At 33.5% G+C, this 20,773-nt stretch overlaps 1 protein-coding gene across 5 annotated transcripts in view; it reads left to right on the top strand.

Moving 5' to 3' along the window:
* LOC145263682 (rho GTPase-activating protein 23-like) overlaps positions 1-20,773 on the top strand; it is a 693,682-nt gene that overhangs the window by 652,085 nt on the left and 20,824 nt on the right. For all 5 annotated transcript variants that reach the window (XM_080120564.1, XM_080120565.1, XM_080120567.1 and 2 more), the window contains 4 exons: positions 4,349-4,531; positions 8,910-9,002; positions 10,477-10,677; positions 14,737-14,884. In XM_080120564.1, the coding sequence (XP_079976690.1) occupies positions 4,349-4,531; positions 8,910-9,002; positions 10,477-10,677; positions 14,737-14,884 (625 nt within the window). The remainder of the gene's footprint in view (positions 1-4,348; positions 4,532-8,909; positions 9,003-10,476; positions 10,678-14,736; positions 14,885-20,773) is intronic.

Raw genomic sequence — 20,773 nt, 5'->3', positions numbered from 1 at the left:
TCTAGGCATCGCAACACATCACTTTGGCTAGATAGGCGGTTGGAGAGGTTCGATCCGACTAATTAGCCAGTCACGCCAAGCCCTAGCACTTACACCCAAAATGCCAACTACCACAACAAAGAATAAAATTCAAAGGGACTTCAACATCTTTTTTCCTCACAATCAAAAATAGGCAAATCAAGTAAGTACTAGAAGGCGGTGGCAAGGATCGATCAATTGAAAAGAGCAGAACTCAACACTCCACAGCGTGGTTGATGAAAAATAAACCTTAAAATACATGGCTGAAAAAAACAAATACTTCTCCCTCAAAAGCCTTTTAAGAAACCATTCTAGTGACTCTGTCCTCTCTAGCTCAGATGATGAAAAAAGATCCAAAACTAGGAAAACCGTACCATTTATATGCAAAAAAAACTTCCCCAGATTCCTAGTTATCAAGCTAATAGAGAAGAAAAAAATTGGAAACTTATCACCTTTTCTAACAGAAAAGATATTATCAACAAAAAGTAAACCAAAAATAATTTAAAAAAAAAAAAAAAAAAAAAAAAACAGGGCGGAAACCTACTAGTCAAAATAATAAACTACAAAGATGTCCAATCTCTACTTAAAATGGAGAATTTCCATGAGTATAAGTGCAAAGTCTTTCCCCATGAAAGACTTCAAAAGCAGTAATTCAAAGCTATAAGCTATCATTAGCAACAAAGGAAGAACTAAAAACTGAATTGGAAAAACAAGGAGTAATCAACCACATCCGTATCAACATAAAAAGACGCAATAAAAATAACCACAAATACATATATATTAACTTTCAACACACAATACCCAAAGAAATCAAGATTGGCTACTTAAACGTAAAAATAGACCAATATATTCCAGCTTCGTTAAAGTGTTTCAACTGCCAAAAATATGGACATCACAAAGAAGTCTGTAAAGGAAAAAGAATATGTGGAAAATGCGGTAACAGAGCGTCAGACCACACCGAAGAAGAATGCATAAATGAGGTGAAATGTTCTTCCTGCAGAGATCATTCGGCATTCTCTAAAATATGTAAAACATAAAAAAAAGAAAAAGAATGGAAGTACAACAAGGACATAGCATTCTCAGAAGCCAGAAAAATAGTTGATACGTACTTGAAAGACAACACATATGCTGAGACGACAAAAAAGACAACTAAACGATGCCAACGTAATGAAATATATGATCAATGTAAGGAACTGATAAACAAACGAATTACATTAAACATTAAAGAATGGCCAGAATTTCAAAATAGCCTAAAAGAAAAATACTAAAATCTGGACAACAAAACAACAGAAATAAATCCAAACAAAGTAAGAAAACTTGAATTCCTTCAAAAATGCAGGGCTAAAGCACGGCAAATCATCAAACAATCAAAACATTTCTCATGGAGAGAATTTATATCCAAGATTAACTCTAACACTAAAACAAAAACTGTATGGAACATGATTAGAAAGATCTCTAGGGGAAAATACAAAAAAACACCCGTCTCAAGCATCTATCCAACAACAATGGAAAAATAACCGATCCCAAAGAAATAACTAACACATTTGCTCAAAATTTCACCCCAAACTTCTCTGCAACAAATCAAAACCAAAAATTCCAGAGCATCAAAAGAAAAGATGGAAAAGTAAACCTCGACTTCCACTCCAAAAACACTGAAACATACAATTTACCTTTTACTCTGACTGAATTGTCAGACTCCCTCAGCCAATCTCACAACACTGCAGTAAGACCTGACAATATACACTATGAATTCTTTAAACAACTGCCAGATCCTTCAAAAAAAAAAAACTTCTACTAAACATTTTCAACAACCTCTGGTCCAGTGGGAACATACGTAGGTCCTGAAAACAAGCCAATGTCATTCCAATACCCAAACTGAGAAAGACTTGTCTAATTTCTCCAACTACAGACCTATTTCCCTAACCAGTTGTCTCTGTAAGACTTTAGAGAGAATGGTAAACAACAGATTAACATGGATACTTGAAACTAACAATTTACAATTTTACAGATTTTTAAGATGTAGCGCCATAGATCATCTAGTTTGCTTTGAAACACTTATCAGAATTGCCTTCATTAGAAAAGAACATCTAACTGCAATTTTCTTTGATCTTGAGAAAGCATTTGACACCACATGGAAATATAATATAATGTGAGGTCTATACAACTTTGGCCTCAAAGGCTGACTACCAACATTCATTAAAAATTTCTTATCCAACTGTTTCTTCAAAGTTATGTATGGAAAAACTCTCTCTGAACTCTACAAGTAGGAGATGGGCATCCTACAGGGAAGTGTACTATCAGCCACACTATTCAACATTTAAATGAACAGTATAACAAAAACTTTAAACCCTGAAGTAGACCCCTTTCTATATGTTGACGATTTTCTAATCTTACAGATCAAAACACATCTATATCATAGAACGTCCAGTGAGTTGGCTAATAAAAATGGCTTCAAATTTTCCTTAACTAAAACCAAATGTATACACTTTTTCCAGCAACGAAAACTACATTTGCGTCCCTCTCTTAAACTCAATAATCCAGTAATACCAGTAGTTGAAGAACATAAATTCTTAAGCATTGTCTTTGACAAAAAACTAATCTATAAACCTCACATAAAATATCTGAGAGTTAAACGCAATAAATAAATTCAACTAATTAGATTGATTAAAAACACTAATTGGGGAGCAGACCAATAAGTTCTAATAAAACTACAGAACATCTAATGAAAACTAGACTATGCCTGTTTTGTCTATGGAACAGCCAGGAAATCCTGCTTCAAAATATTAGAAATCATCCATAATCAAGGACTCAGACTAACACTGGGAGCTTATAGCACCTCTGCAGTGAACAGTTCATATGTGGAAGCCTATGAATGTCCACTCCACCTAAAGCAGGAAAAACTTGCACTACAATATTATATCAAGCTTTTCTCAAACCCAACTTACAATTGTGTTTCCATCCTGAATACCAAACTCTCTTCATCATGGGAAAAATAACAAAAGCTTTTAGATTAAAAATTTGGATTCACTAGAAAACTGTCAAATAGGCAAAAACAACATACATAAATCAAAGTTCCCTGAACATCCTCCCTGGTCACTAAAACAACCTATAATCATTCTTAACCTATCAAAATGCTCGAAATCCAACACACACACACCACAATTTTCATAGACGTATTAGAGCAACATTAAAATTGGACACACATATATACTGATGGATCTAAAGACAAAAATAAAGTCGGTAGTGCAACCATTTGTAATAACATCATATCCTAAAAACGCCTACCAGGCAACACATCAATCTTCAGTGCTGAAGCCACAACCATAGATTTAGCCTTAGACCTTACCATTGAACTCAACTAAATACATCATATTCTCAGACTCACTATCAGTGTTAACTGCTAAAAAACAAAAACCTAAACAATCCTCTGATTATCAATCTCCTACAAAGAATCAATTTCATTACGCAAAACAAAGACATTATGTTCTTCTGGATACCCAGCCATGTCGGACTAACAGGAAACAAAAAAGTAGATACAGCAGCAAAACACTCAAAATGAATTCAAGCAACACAAAAGTACCCTACACCAACTACAAATCGCTAATTAATAACTGTATTATATCCAAATGGCAGAGCTATAATACTCTTGCAAAAACAACAAACTTTATCCAGCCCACCCTCCAAGAATGGGCAGAAATTAAAGTCTCCAACAGGAAAATGACAAGAAAAGAAGTAATAATAATAATAAGACTCCAAATAGGACCTTAACTGCTGCCACCCATTCATATCTACTAAAAAGCAAAAAAAGCACCAAGCTGTACCCCATGTCAAGAACCCTATACAGGGAAACATATCTTAACCAACTGCATAGATTTCAATCAAACACAAATAAAATACTATCCAGAAAACAATCTTAAAGACATTTTTTATAAAGTTGATCTCAAAAACCTTTTAGAATTTCTAAAAGAAACAAAGTTATACAACAAAATATAGTTTTAAAAAAACCCTCTAAAAAACGCAATATATAACTAATGCCCACCAAAGAGCATTACTTCTACTTAAGTTTCAGTATCAACAAAATCTGGAAAAATAACAAACAATAAATAAACAAAACAAAATCAATTCTTCAGCATTAAATAACCCAAAAGGGTTGATATGCTGGTAAAATAAACCAACTAAATCTTTTCTTCAACCTTCACCCCTCCTACTCGTGTTGTCCTCTCTTTTCCATTTGGTTTCTTTATACTCACACACCCCTCAAAAAAAAAAAAAAAAGAATTCTTTTCTAGTTTACTTAATAAGTTTCTCTTTTTATTTGTTTCTTCCACAGAACACACCACCACCGTCCATAGCAGAAGAACAGCAACAGCAGCAGCATCATCATCATCAACAGCAACAACACCATCATCATTACCCAGCCAAAACAGAGCTTCCACCCCAGCCCCCAAGTCCTCAATTTGAAAGCCCAAAGGAAGGCAACTTGTCCTGTAAAAGTTCCATAATTGACGGAAAGGTAAAATTATAATAAATAGAATCTTCATCTCTCACTTCCCACCCACATATAAAACGACCTCCCTAACCTGTTTTCATATCATTATAGTCAGACCAAAATATAAAGAACTTCTAACTTACTGTCTTCAACAGCAACATGTAGCAGATACACTAAGGACACTTTACTGTTGAGGCGAGTAGGTCAGGAGAGGAATTCAACTTGATAGCATTTATGGGCAGATGACATCAGTGCTACGTCATCATCTCTGGATGGAAGGACTCTGTCACTTCAGAAAACTAATAGTAAGCACTAAAACGGCAAAATGGTTCTTCCTGGATCCAGTAGCAGAGTTTTTAGCTTTTAGCTATGAGGGGCAAAACGATCAGGTGTTATTTAAATTCCTACCAGAGGAAAGAAAATACCATAAAACGTATTGGCCTTCAAATGGAATCAATAATTAAAGAAACATTCAACTCAAATCCTCAATCCCAAACTAGGAAATCAAACAAAAAAATGTAAGTCTGGAAATTGAAAAAAAAATACAGTAAAACTCACACATCCTTTTATTTTCCAGGAAAAACAAAATATTTGGTTTGTGCAAAATGTTTTGCCGATTTTAAAATTTCATCTTGATAACCAAAAAAAACGGTTTTTGAAAATCTTTATTCATAAAAATAGTTATTTTTGCTCTCCATAACTTAATTCCACCTGTCAACGAGTTTATAAATGCTTTTCTTGTAAAAATTCTTTAGTTTTTGATGTGAAATATGAATCTAACTAATGTTCAATCTCCTCATGTGATGTTAAGGCAATCTAAATAACTTTGTATTCCTCGGATTAAATGATAATCTAATTGAGCTAGGTCAGAAGAATGTTAAAGATGAGACAAGATTTCCCAACCAAATTCTTTTAGATTTTTCATCTGTAGTGCATGATGATGACTTTCTGTCAACAAAAGTCGTTTCCAGGTCAACACGAGTGAGAATATTTCAGAAAAATATGAATGATGCTTTAATAATCTAAAAGAAAAACGTTATAAAAAATCATGATGATATGTTTAAGTAATAAGAATATACATAAAATAAATTTCAATGTTTTCAAATCATCTTCTACAAATGAGCCAAAACTTTTGTATTAACCTGATAACATCTTGGATTTTTGTACGGCTATAATTACAGATGAAGCTAAGGACATGGATATAATTGTGTGTAGTAGTTATATACAAGAATTAACCCGTTCAACAACATCATTAGCACTTCATATCGGCTCACAAAGTAAAAGGAAAAAATTTGTTATTTTCGTCAGACTCATTATCGATATTAACAACATTAGAAAAAATGGAAATAGCCATTGATCATTAAACTATTAACCATTGTCAGACACCAAAGAAATCATACTTTGTTTGATTCCAAGTTACATGGGAATTATGGAGATAAGGCTAATCCAAAAACCAAAATTGTTCAAAAGAAAACTCCTCAACAATAAATCTATGATTCCGTGTAAAGACATTAAGATAAACAGCCACATATTTGCAAGAAATGGTAGGTTTGCTGTAGCAATAACATCTCCAACAAATTATAAACAATAGAACTCGAATGGAAACAGGGCCATAGGAATTTAAAAAGAAAAGATGACATTTTATTTGCCATACAAAAGTCATTTAATTTTTTTCTGCTTGAGTAGATGGAGCCATCATGGTGCAAAATTTGTCATGTCTAATATATGCCAAGACATTTTATGATTGAATGTGTTGACTTTTACTGCCATGCGACAAAGATATTGCGATGTTGGCACGATGAAGAATTTGATAACATCAGAGTGAAACTTATAGTCTCTTTCTTGAAGACTGGGCTTATATGAAAAAATCTTTCTTGAAAAATCCTTCTTAAAGACTGGACTTATTATGAAAAAATCCAATAAAATAAACCGAATCCATTATTTTATCAACTACAGATTTTTTTTTTTTCAAGATGTGCACATTTTGTTAGAAATTAATCTCCGAATAATTTATATACATAAAATATTTATTAAATATTTTATGTATATAAAAAATTTCAAATGCTTTTGTGTTTGTAATTAACCTAAAAGGGTTGATATGCCATAAATTCAATAATTTCATATAATTATAGTTTAAAACAATATTTAAATAGATTAATTTTTGAAGAAAAAAACAATTGGCTCACATTTATTTAGTTAAAAGCATCGCTGTTTACTAATCATGATAGATCAATCGGTTAGCTTCTCACAAATACAGTTTGTGAGTTCAAACCTCACCATATATATAAGTATTTTTATTGCTGATTTTGTCCCCAAATAACTTTTTAAGTTTAAATGTTAAAAACATTGCAGATTGTTTAGTTTTACTTTTCCTTTTCTACTACCAGTCTTCATCCAAGTTCTATTGTTCTGCAATTTAATTTTTTTTTTTTTTTTTTTACATAGGCGTCCCCACTTATCAAGGCCGATGGGCCACTCAAGGATAAGGGTTAAAAAGTGTAGAGTAGTCAAAAGGATAATATAGTAATCGATAGTAATGGAAGTTCGGTAAATTTGTAAAGTGGAACGGCTCATCAGAAACTTGTTCACGTTGGACTTGAAGACAACCATATTATAGACAGCTGGAAAGCAGGAAAACGGAAGACAATTCCACAGGCGTGCAGTTCTAAGAAAGAAGCTTTGATCATGGAATCTATGTTTAGGTTTAGGCACAGATAAAGAGTGGGGAAAATTATTGATAATGTTTTCAGCTAGTCGAGTGTTTCTTGTGAAAGTTTGGCGAGGGGGGACCATAGATTGAAGCTCAGTCAAACACTTTCCATGAAAATAACGATAAAGCAGAGACAAACTCGCAACATCTCTTCTGTGAGATAGAGGTTGCAGCAAAGAGAAAAGGACATCTCCCACCAGGTCACGAAGTCTATTTTGAACCCTATCAAGGCAGGACAAGTCTTTTCTAGCAGCTCCTGCCCATATGTGGCAACAGTATTCCATCCTTGGATGTATCTGGCTCTTATATAGATAGAGAATTGCATCAGCAGTGAGATATCTACTGGATCGATAGGATCCGACCATTTTTCCAGCGGCCTTGGCAACAGATTTGATGTACGTATTCCATTTAAGATCAGGAGTAAAGGTCAAGCCCAGAAGCCTGTCAAAACTTGAGGCCTCCCCAAGACGAGAGCCATTCATTTTAATTGATGCCAGATGGGGATCAGAACGTTGATGATGTAAAGATAGAAGCTTGGATTTAGATGCATTAAAAGTAACCAGACACTCCTTTCCCCATTGTACAACGTGATCAAGATCAGAGGAGAGAGAATCGGAGAGAACTTGGTCGTTTACTGTTTAGATGTGCTACCATAGATGGTAGTGTCGTCAGCAAAAATGTCTACGAATGATGTAAGGATGTGATTTGGAAGATCATTAATGTAGATCAGGAAAAGAGTTGGGCCCAGGATGGGCCCCTGAGGGACTCCAGCATTTATACTGTGAGCTTCTGATTTTTGCCCATCAACTACTACTCTTATGAACCCATCAGAGAGAAATGATTTAATAATTGAGAAGACATTTCCAGCTATACCATAGCTGGAGATCTTGTGAAGTAAACCTTTATGCCATACCCTATCAAAGGCCTTTGATATGTCAAGAGCAATTGCCCTAGAAAGGTTGCCTCTGTCGAGAGATTCGCTAATCCTATGAGATATAACTGTAAACACATCTGCTGTAGATCTAGCAGAACGGAAACCATATTGTGTGACACTAAGAAGGTTATTTTTGCTGAGATGGTTGATTACTTCTCTATTTAACACAGATTCCAGCAACTTACTCATGACGCACAGGAGACTTATTGGCCTGTACTGAGAGGGGGATGAACGATCACCTGAATTGTTAAATACAGGGCATACTGATGAGATTTTCCAGGGTGATGGGAAGCAATTCTCCTTAAGACAACGTTTAAACAGTTTTGTAATTCCTTTTAAAATTTAATTGAACTCATTAAAACTAATCTATGAGAAAAAAAGAGAAACATCCCCGTCTTTCTCTTCATTCTAACAATAACAATTAGGAATATTTTTGTGTCTATATTAAAAGTGAAAAAAATTCTTTCCTTTCGTTTTTATTATTATATAAGTAATTATTAAGATTAAGCCTTGTTCATAATATTTAAATTTGTATACATGATTATTGAAACAAGCAGAATAAATACACATTCACTTTTCTTATATAGTTAATGTATGTAATTTGTGTAAATTAGAACCCCTGGGCAACACCGGCTAGCCCTGCTTTTTTTATACAATCCTCACTAAATTGATCATTGATATATTAAAAACATTTTTGCTTTGTTTACAAGAAAAAACAAATGTTATTGCATGATTTTTTTTCTTATGCTCTTTTTCAGAGATCCAGTGATCGTTCCTGGAAAACCTATTTGGTACTCTTAAAAGGTTGCGAACTTTATCTTCAGGATAAACGGAAGGAGGGTAATGCAGGTGTAAGTTTAATAAGTAATATTTTATTGATGAATATGCAACATATCCGCTTGTATTAATGTTTCATATATATATATATATATATATATATATATATATATATATATATATTATTTAACCTCAGGAAGCTTGGAATTGGACAATTACTTCTCTTGAATAATTTATCTCTGTTGGATCTTTCACTTTGTTCGGATTATACCTTTTCCAACAGCTAAATATTCTGTGATTATTAACCCCCCACCCCCACCATCTTTCATCCCAACCCTTGCCCACTCCCATGAACAGCCGAACTAAATTCTTCAGACATTTGTTTTCAGACAATCAAATATTATTCTATATGATATAAAAAAAAATATGATATAAAAAAAATATGATATAAAAAAATATGATATAAAAAAAATATGATATAAAAAAAATATGATATAAAAAAAATATGATATAAAAAAAATATGATATAAAAAAATATGATATAAAAAAATATGATATATAAAAAAATATGATATATAAAAAAATATGATATAAAAAAAAATATGATATAAAAAAAAGGAGAGAAAAGAAAGACTTAATTTGATGACTTCTTTCATTCATCCCGTTTTTTTGTTTTTTTTAACCATCAGAATATTGCATTCTATGTTTTAATATGTGTTGCATGATAAAATAGTTGACGTATATATAAATACATATATAATTTGTTATGTCCGGTCATTTCTTATCTTATAAAATTGTGCTCCAGGTTATTTCATGACGGTACTGATCAAGGAAACTTCGATTAACTTGCCTTTTGGAGTGGTAACATTCCACGATCGACATATCATATTTTCCCTTTCTTATAGCACGATGCGTACTCTGGGATAAATTCCAATTGGAATTCTCGATTCAGACATATCGTCACAGTAATTAACAAAACAAAAAGAAAGGAATGAAAAACAAATATGCAACAAATGTTACCAAAGGCTAGACATTTCTACCTACCTGGATAAGTTTATTTGTGTTTAAACTTATTTTAAAGCTTGTGTCTCCTCTTTGAGTTAGAATTTTAAATATGGCTGCCCAATAACCCCTGAAGAAGGACCATTGACAACTGCTCAAAATCAAAAATAAAACAAATGCTGGTAGAAACACATAAATGAATGTTAACAATCGAGCAAAAATGGATACTCTAGGGCGACCAGACCCAGATTTCCTTTTTACCGAGCGTTCGCCTTCGAACCTTTGACCAATTCGCTTCACTGCAGAAAGATGTTTCACATTTTCTTTTCTTAAAATATAAAAAAATAGCTTGTAGTTCATTTGCTGCACATTATCATAACATAAGGTTCATGCAAAATTTCAACAAGATCGGTTCAGTAGTTTCTGAGAAAAAGTGGAATGGACAGACAAACTAAGTACATACCAAACTGAAAATAGGAATAATTTAAACCTACATACTTTGCAGATTCTTCGTTATTAACATCTGTAATTCCTGTTTTTTTCTAGACCCAGTTCCTTACCGAGATGGAACAACCAGTCTCTATTAAAGGTTCGTCGGTTGATGTGGCCACCGACTACACCAAAAAGAAATATGTCTTTCGTCTGACCACGCAGAATGGGTCAGAATTTTTATTCCAGGCTGATGACTCTGATAACATGATGTCCTGGATTCAGGCCATCAAAACCAATGGTGAATTGGATGATGTGGTACGTTATTGTTTTCTCGTGCAATGTTATTTTTATGTTCATGCTAATTGCTAAGCAATTTTAACAAAAGTGCAGAATAACTAATGCTCAAGAACTCATAAACTCTGCCCCCCCCACAAAAATAAAGTTAGCAATGCATAATTTATATAAAACGCATTAGAATGTAATTCTCTACCAAATTTGCAGATTTTTTATGCTTCCAAAAGATCTATGAAATTTTTTACACAGTAAGAGTACAGAATAGCACTTGAGAACTTGTTAACTAAACAAAATGACTGAACCATTGTAGTTTTAACATGTATAAATGATTTGTAAAACTTTTAGATCGTAGAAAACTTTTACAAATCGTTTCCATGTGTTAAAACTCTGCTGCTGCGGTAGAGAATTTTATTCTAATGCATTTTACATAAATTTAAACAGCAGAACCCCAGGATACGACATTAATCTGTTCTAGGGTTGGGATCGTAAGTTGAAATCACCCTATGGTGGGGCCTAAGCAAAATTTTATACAGTACATATTAAAAATTAGTAACAAAATACAGTACAGTATATAATACACATTATATAAATAACACTGTAAGGTGAGGCAAATACCATAACCAGGGACCAGCAAAACATTGTATTCCATATCGTAACATAAAAAAAACATATCCTTGAGCCACCGAGGTTCCACTGTATAAATATTTATTTTTTGTGAAGGTGGGGTATGAGTTCCTGAGTGTTAACTATTCTGCACTTTTATCATAATTTCATTTTTATTGAATCATTGGATTAATTTATGAAGATGCATGGATATTAACCTAAAATATTCCTTTATTTTATTTTTTTTTGTTTCCTTATCTTTTTTGCTCATCCTATTCTTCCCCATACAGAACTTTCTCATTTTTTCCTTTTATTCTCTTTTAAATCATTGGATTAATTTATGAAGAAGCCAAGATATTAACTAAACATATTTTTTTTTTTTTTTTCCTTTATATCTCTATTTATGTCCTGCCCCCCTCATGAGATGTGCCTCGTGTCCTGCCCCCTATTTAGTTGTGCCTCATGTTCTGATCTCTTCTTTAGAAATGCCCAGCATTAAGTAAGAACACTGCTCTCCTCTCTTAAGTAAAAATTATGCCACCCTCCCGCCACCATTAAGTAAGAACCATGTCCATTTTAGCATTAAGTAAGAATTGTGCACACCCCCATCATTGGATAGAACTATGCTCACCCCTCCCCATATTAACTTAGAACTGTGTGTGCCTCCAACCATTTAATTTTTCCTTCTTAATACAGTGAGTATTAACTAGGTATCTCGCACATTACAGTGGCTCTTTGTCCCTTGCATTAAGTTTAAAGTGATCCCATGCCCCTCCACCCATCCCGTATGAAAAATACCATATGTACTTTGCATTACGTTGATTATTTGCCCTCATGCCATATCTTGCTTTCATGTGGAGGTGAGTAAATAGATACCCCCCCCCCCATCTATTCCTCCCCCAACACACACACGCATGCGCCCCCCCCCTACTCTACATAGATCAGCTGAACAAGTCTGCCTGCACAAAACCTGCTGAAAAAACACGCTTTCAGTTCCATTAAAAAAACTACTCATATCTACCGACTTATTTCTTGGCTGTGGGTGTCAGGAAGGTAAGCAACCAGAGATGTAAATAAAAAAAAAAAATGAGGGCCTCCTTGCCCACAACCCTGCCACTTTGCCGCAATTTAATCACTCTCACCCTCATTTACTTAAGATAAACATATTTTAAATATCTTTTTTATTAGTTTTTTTTGTTTTCACTGTCTGCACCACTTGATATTCCACACCAAACACTGTTCATGGAATCTTCACCCCTTGATTCCTTACAAGCCTAAATGTTTGATATTGCATGTTATTTTGTGATAGGTTCAAACTCTTAGTAGAAGATGTATGAATTTCTACATTCATTTTTCCCCTATTAATAATTTGGGAATGAGAGGAAGTGATAAAAATGGGCTTGGGGAAAAGTGGGATAAATAAAGACCTAGCCAGAGCTAGGTTACTTTGGAAATCAATTTCTTAAAACCTTCCACACATGCCAGCATGTAAAACTGACAGTAGACTGGATGTGATGGTCATGTGCATGATTTGGTCGAAAAGCATTCCATTATGGCCATTCCTATAATAATTCCTATAATAAGCCGAGAGATCTGACATTTTTAGTCTCTGACTAAAAGCGACTTTTACAATTGATCAACAGATTCTTTTAATTGCTAACACTTCACTGTTAATTGCTCCGAGAAAATTTCATTCTGACCATGCCCATGATTAAGTATAAATTCTATAAAAAACTAGACCCGTTGGGTCAGTATATGTTGTAGCTATGGAATAGTAAGTATACAGAATTAATGTATAAACGCGCAAAGATTGAATGCATGTGCACGTGAAAATAAATGTGGCGACCGGTGAAAACAATATGCAGTTTCATGCACGCGCGCAAAAATTGAATGCACGCGCACATGAAAAAAAACATGGCAATCAGTAAAAATAATATGAAATACATTGGATAATAAAGATCATTGTCCTTAGATTAAATGAAAAATTTATTGTATAAGACGGGTGTAATCTATTGAAAAAAAAAACGAAAAGAAAAAAATACAAGGAGAGAGAGTGTGCATTGTACAGGTCCACCCTAGTTTTTTGTTTTCATATGTGTGTGCTAACAACCTTACAAATATTAGGAAATAATAATTAACTGATTAAGTAATATTTAACAGTGAGACCTTTTTCAAAGCAAATCTTAAAAAGAAAATGAAAACTCTCCCCACGCACACATGTTTTGAAGTGTTTCTATGTATTTTTAAAATGTTTTGAATTTATGACTCCACCTTCACCCATTTTCCATTTCTGCCTCCACCCCGCCACCAAACATGAAAAAATGCTAACCATTACATGTCTTGCTCCATCACCAAAAAGTGGGGTCTCATTTTATGTGAAATTTATATAGGAAAGTGATCTTCCACACTAAAATGTTAAATTTTAATTATTATTAAAAAAACAATTCCTTCTTTTAAAGGCCATTGAAATGTATTAGCCAAAAAAAAAGTAGATTTTGATTTCTTTTTAGGATGTAAACTATGTTCGGTTGGGTCATAAAAAAACTCAGTTTTTTTTTTTTTATATCTAAATTCATCAAGTAGTTTGTTTTTTTTGTTTTTTTTTTTTTTGTTTTTTTTGAGATTAGAAAAACATATTTGCTTCGTTTTTTTTGTTTTGTTTTTTTAAACACTTCCAACTTGCAATGAATAATACAAACAAAATCATAATAATGATAATAATACTTTATACTGCATGAATAATTTTGGGCACGAAAAATATTTTTTTTTAATCGCGCACAACTTGAACAAAGAAAATATTTTTTTCAAAATATGTAGGTGCACCTGAATAATCGGCACCCCCTCTTACAATTTTTTCCTATTCATCTCCTTTTAACTATTTCTGTAGATTATTGGACACTAAGCTACCAAATTATACAAAAAAAAATTTTTTTAAATCAGTATTTAAAGATTTGGAAGGGGGTTCAGTTTCACATACAACATTCTAGTAAATCGATCCCCAATTTTCAGAACCAATTTACAGTCCCGATTTGATGTTAGCTCATTCGGCCCTCCCCCATTTATTTTGATGAATTCTTTTTGGGTTTTTTTTTTTTTCGTCTTTCATATATGCACTAATACACACATACATATGCACAAATATATATATTGTTAGGTTATGTTGTGGATATATATATATATATATATATATATATATTATTTTGTTATGTCATTTTTTTTACTTTTCAGATCCAAGAATGTTAGTAAAGCTGTTTCTAAAGCAAACAAACTGATTTTAATTCAGACTAAAAGTAATGTCAAGTAATTCATTATTTTAATTTTACAGCCATTTTGTCTTGATAAACAATCAGTACAGGTCTAAATGTCGGAATTGAATTTTTTTTATATATATATATATATATATATATATATATATATATATATATATTTGTCTGTTATTACGATAGATATAGATTTGTTTAATGTTTTTCTTTTCAGTTTAAAATTGGTGATACCGAAGTCACACCTGCACCGAATACCAAAAGCTCTCCGCAAATGCCCCCTAAGACTTCCAAAAAACTATCTGGCCTGTCTTTTCGACCAAAAATTACGCATTCCCCTAACTCGCGTAGACGAAAAACTAACGGTAAGTTTTATCGACATTCATTTCGTTATTCTTTCTTCATGGTCTTTTGGTTGTGTGCGCTGTGACTGGTTAGGAATAATGCGTGAATTTGAATATTTCTTTAAGAAGAACATTAAAAGCTGAATCCATTAGACATTTAGATTTTTTTATATATATAACATTATCTTGTTGGGTTTTCAAAATCAGACCCAAATAGAAATTCATCTGACATATCATAAATTGATTAGAACTAGTTTATTTTTTGTTTTTTCCTTTCCTTTTCTTTTGCTAAGTTATTGGCACTAATCTTCTTTTTTTTTTTCTGAAAATACTTATTCCAGCTATGAAAATTGTTGTAATGGAGACATTTTTTTCCTTACTAACCAAAATAAATTAAAGGAAAGTTATGTGAAATTATCCTTGGTTATCTCTCTTGTGTTCTTCAAAAATAAATATTCAAGTATCTTAGTGGATTTCATTGCTCCTTCATTAATTACAAATTACAATTATTTTTTTTTTTACTATTATCAATTAGGATCAAATATTAAAAATTTGACAATATAATTTGATTAAAATTTTTTCACAAACAACTACATATATATATATATAGGTTCTTGATCAATGGACACCAATGATATATATATATATATATATTTTTTTTTTGTTTTATTTTACTTCAGTCAAAGTTCTCAGAAATCAAGGGGCCCACGACCTGGAACTTACACTTGAAGTCTATATGAGATACATAAATATTTGAATGTTCCATTAAAGTTCTTTATCTCTTAAACACTGAGTTAGTAAAGAAATTGAGAACATAATTTTTCTCTCCCCAATTAACCATTTTTATACGTTGTAGTATATCTTTTATTTTGGTCTCTTGGTCTTACTGGATTCCAAGACAAGAATTTATCTAGTCTGGTGGAGTATCCAGCTTCGTGCTATTACTTGAGGTAATATCACTTGGAGAAGGTGCACCATTCCTCGGAAAGCTGTGTGGTAGCCGTAGTGAGGAGATCTTATTTGTGCAGCGAATACTATGTGATTTTGAATATTTGGTCAGGGTTTACTTTTAGGAAAAAGTATCCTCATGCCAGATTGTTCTGACAAACCCTTGTACAGAGAGACCTTAGACGCTCGAGGATAGTGTCTAGTAGGCATTTAAGTTCTCCCCAGTAGGCATTCAAGATGGGTGTGTGTGTGTGTGTGTGTGTTACCAAAGAGTAAATCTTTAACAAATCAAAGCTCAACACTATTAAGAGGAGCAACCAATAATATTAAATGAAAGATGAGGAATAAAAGTTATATATAACTTTATTATATAATCAGAAAAATATGGGAAAGTTAAGGGGAAAATTTTAAAAAACCTTCTTTAGGCCATGGCATTTCAAAGAAGTGCCAGAATTATGCAAATATAGAAAAATTCTCATGTTATATCTAAATGTCATTGCCAGTTTTTTTTTTTTACATTTGCATTTTGTATAATTCTGGCCCTTTCTTTTCTGATAAGCATTTAGCTTCAAACTGTCATGGCTTAAAGAGGTTTTTTTTCTTAATTTTCCCCTTAACTTTTCTTCATTGTTTTGATGATATAATAAAGTTATATATAACTTTTATTCCTCATCTTTCATTTAATATATATATATATATATATATATATATATATATATATGCAAACATGGTAGATTCAAGTTGGATAAATACCTCCTCAGGTACAGAACAAAAACTAAGTTAAATTTTTTAAAAAGTTTTTTCTTTGGAAGGAAGCAAAACTTTTAGAGCCTGTCCTAATGCACTCTTGATTATGCGCATTAAACAACCTTTGTGGGAGGGGGGGGGGTAAGTACCATATTCGAATAAAATATTATTTAATTCAGTTAAAAATTGAGCAAAACATTTTTAATCTTTTGCTTTATGCTGAAAAAAATAGTAGACACATAACTATACAGAAACATCCATTTAAATTGTATTGTTTGAACTATTACAAAATATGGAGAGTGGGATAAGAAGACATTATATTGCCATAATGCTTAGTGTTTGCTAACAATCTGAGAAGCAAGGGTTCAATATTTGGTGAAGCCATAGCAAAGATATACCTCTCAGTATGTTGGCCAATGTAAAAAGATCCTTTGGTTCACTCTCAACTACAGGTGATCCATTTTTTTCCTCTGGTATTTAAGAAATGTTTAAAAATAGTATTGTATGAAATCTATTATTTCACAAAATATAAAAATATTCTTGGTGTGAATGTTCAATATTTATACAATTAAATATTAGGATTATAATTTTCAACATAGATTTTTTTTATCTTTACAATAAATTTCATATTTGTGTAAATTTGATAAATTTAATATTTATGTTTAATGTTTGACTAAAACAAATTTTCCAAATAAAATTTATGCCATGTCATCATCAAAAATTAACAAAAGAAATATTCAGTTTAATCTTTTATAAACTGGCATGTGTTGCACAAAGATTTTTATTTGAGACATTCTCAGACACAGATATTCAGTTAAGAATAAACTATAAATTCTGAAATAATGTTTAAATAATTTACAAGGACATTTTTGGGGTCTATCTGATGCAATATTTTAGATAATTTGACTTGTATATTCCTTTTCTAATTTCTGTTTTGCAGAGTAATATATATATATATATATATATATATATATATATATGTTATGAAAATATATTTATGCAATTAAACTATACAGTGTTGTCTACATTTCATTCTCATAGGGAATCATTAGGCTAAAATGCATGGCATTTGTGCTGCTGAGTTTTTTTATATATATTCATATGGTGTTTGGTCTAGCGAGCTAACCGATCATTGTTTATATATATATATATATATATATATACTCTTTAATTGTTTTTACTAGTAATTAGCTGACCGAAGTATACTCATGACTGTGTAGCAACATATTACTGCTTATGTAAAGATAAATAAAGAGTATAGCCTGCTCTACTTGTATTAACCTTGTTAAACTTCATTGGTTACTTAACCTCTGGAAAATAATAACCTCAGATTATATATAATATATATGATTGCGATGTCTTGTCAGACACTTAAAGTCCATGAGCCCAAAAATAACTTTTTTTTTAGTCCTACCGGTGAATTCACACGCTCAAGCAGGCATGACACTGAAGACAGTCATTGAAATCAATTATTACATGCTTCCAGCATTTCAAGCCTCCACACGTCACAACTTTTCCATGGCCACAGGACCATTTTTATAAACAAATGCCTGAGGGAGTATCTATACACAGATGATGTTATAATCTTAGCTTTGTACGACAGCTAAGTCTCTCTCTCGGTTCAAAATGTTGAGATCCAACAAGAGCAAGATAGCCAGCAACAACGTAGACCCCTACTACCATGTCTCCTTCTCCAACATCAGGGGTCTACGTTCTAACCTTCCAGAGGTTGAAACCCAATTACAGGAGACTAAACCAGACCTTTTATTTTTAAGTGAAACTGGCATTGGACAGGCTATTTCCCTTGATGAGTTTGCAATTACAGGATACTCTAACTTAACTTCTAAATCTGACCCCCAAGATCGCCATGGGCATGGAATATGTGCCTATATTAAAGATAGCTTTCCATGTGGGAGGGACATCTCCAGGGAAGATCCTAACTTACCTTATATGTGCTTCCGGGTTGCTTTAGCTCACACTACTGCATTTATATTTACTCTCTATCGCCCCCACAACAGCGGAGTTACTATCTTTCAAAGCATATCTGAGAAAATTGACCAAGTCCTTTCTACTTATCCTGCAGCTAACATTCACGTATGTGGAGACTTCAATGTTCACAACGTCGAATGGTTGACCCACTCAAACAAGACCGATGATGAGGGGAGGTTCTGTCATGATTTCTCCATTGCCTATGACCTCACTCAGATTGTTCAGGAACCTACCCGTGTGCCCGATAATGACGGCCAGTATGCGAGCCTACTAGACCTTTTTCTCACAACTTGCCCTGAACTATGTTCAGTTTCTGTTCTGTCGCCTCTTGGATCTTCCGACCACTCTGTTGTATCAATTAAGATAAAAATGAAATGTAATAAGTCCCCAGACGTACCTCTTCATCGTACAGTATATCGATACACTAAGGCTGACTGGGATAGCTTCCGTACATTTATATCTGATCTACCTCTGCATTCCATGTTTAAAAAGGATGTGTCCTCTATAGTATTAGACCTAACTGAATGGTTAATTGTAGGTATTGACCATTTCATACCCTCTAAAAAGTTTCAGCAAAAACCTAACAGCCAGCCATGGTTCTCTCCAGAATGTGCTGCTGCCATTGCGCACAGAAATCACTTTTTCCACTGCTTCAAACGTAATAGATGTATGGAAACTAAAGCCGTTTTCAGGACTGCCAGCAACCATTGTAAGAAAGTAATAAGGAACGCAAGAAAGTTGTATGCTCAATCTGTTAAGTCCAAAGTAGCTGAGCAGCGGCTTGGTTCCCACCAGTTTTGGCAAATAGCAAACAGAATCCTGAACAGAAGCGTGTGCTCCATCCCAACTATTATCAATGGATCTGAGGTAATCTCGTCAGCATCAGACAAAGCCAAACTCTTTGTCAAGAACTTTGCAGCTAATTCTACCCTTTGCGACCAAGACCGCCAACCCCCAATATTTCCTCTTGTATCAGAAAACACGCTATGTGATATACGTATATCTGTACGTGATGTTGCCAAACTAATCAAAAACCTTGATTCCAGTAAAGCAACTGGCCCTGATGGTATTCCAATCATAGTACTCAAAAAACTTCAACCTGAACTAGCGCCCATACTTACAAAACTGTTTAAACGTTGTCTTAAGGAGAATAGTTTCCCATCTCCCTGGAAAATCTCATCAGTATGCCCTGTATTTAAGAATTCAGGTGATCGCTCATCCCCCTCTCAGTACAGGCCAATAAGTCTCCTGTGCGTCATGAGTAAGTTGCTAGAATCTGTATTAAATACAGAAGTAATCAAACATCTCAACAAAAATAACCTTCTTAGTGACACTCAATATGGTTTCCGTTCTGCTAGATCTACAGCAGATGTCCTTACAGTTATATCGCATAGGATTAGCAAATCTCTCGACGGTGGCAATCTTTCTAGGGCAATTGCTCTTGACATATCTAAAGCCTTTGATAGGGTATGGCATAAAGGTTTACTTCATAAGATCGCTAGCTATGGTATAGCTGGAAAAGTCTTCTCAATTATTAAATCATTTCTTTCTGATAGATTCATAAGAGTAGTAGTTGAGGGGCAAAAATCAGAAGCTCACAATATTAATGCCGGTGTCCCTCAGGGATCCATCCTGGGCCCAACTCTTTTCCTGATCTACATTAATGATCTTCCAAATCATATCCTTACATCATTTGTAGACATTTATGCTGACGACACTACCATTTATGGTACCACATCTAAGACAGTAAACGAGCAAGTTCTCTCCAATTCTCTCTCCTCTGATCTTGAGCACGTAGTACAATGGGGAAAGGAGTGGCTGGTTACTTTTAATGCATCTAAAACCAAGCTTCTCTCTTTACATCATCAACATTCTAATCCACATTTGTCATCAATTGAAATGAATGGCTCTCGTCTTCAGGAGGCCTCAAGTTTTGACAAGCTTCTGGGCTTGACCATTACTCCTGATCTTAAATGGAACACGTATATCAAATCTGTTGCCAAGGCCGCTGGAAAAATGGTGGGATCTTTCTATCGATCCAGTAGATATCTCACTGCTGATGCTATTCTCTATCTATATAAGAGCCAGGTACGTCCAAGGATGGAATACTGTTGCCACATCTGGGCAGGAGCTGCTAGAAAGAACTTGTCCTGCCTTGATAGAGTTCAAAATAGACTTCGTAGCCTCGTAGGAGATGTCCTTTTCTCCTCCTTGCAACCTCTATCT

Source organism: Euprymna scolopes, chromosome 39 (genome assembly GCF_053919585.1).
Source record: "Euprymna scolopes isolate OS-2025 chromosome 39, ASM5391958v1, whole genome shotgun sequence".
Taxonomy (NCBI): domain Eukaryota; kingdom Metazoa; phylum Mollusca; class Cephalopoda; order Sepiida; family Sepiolidae; genus Euprymna; species Euprymna scolopes.
This window is presented reverse-complemented; position numbering and strand designations above follow the sequence as displayed.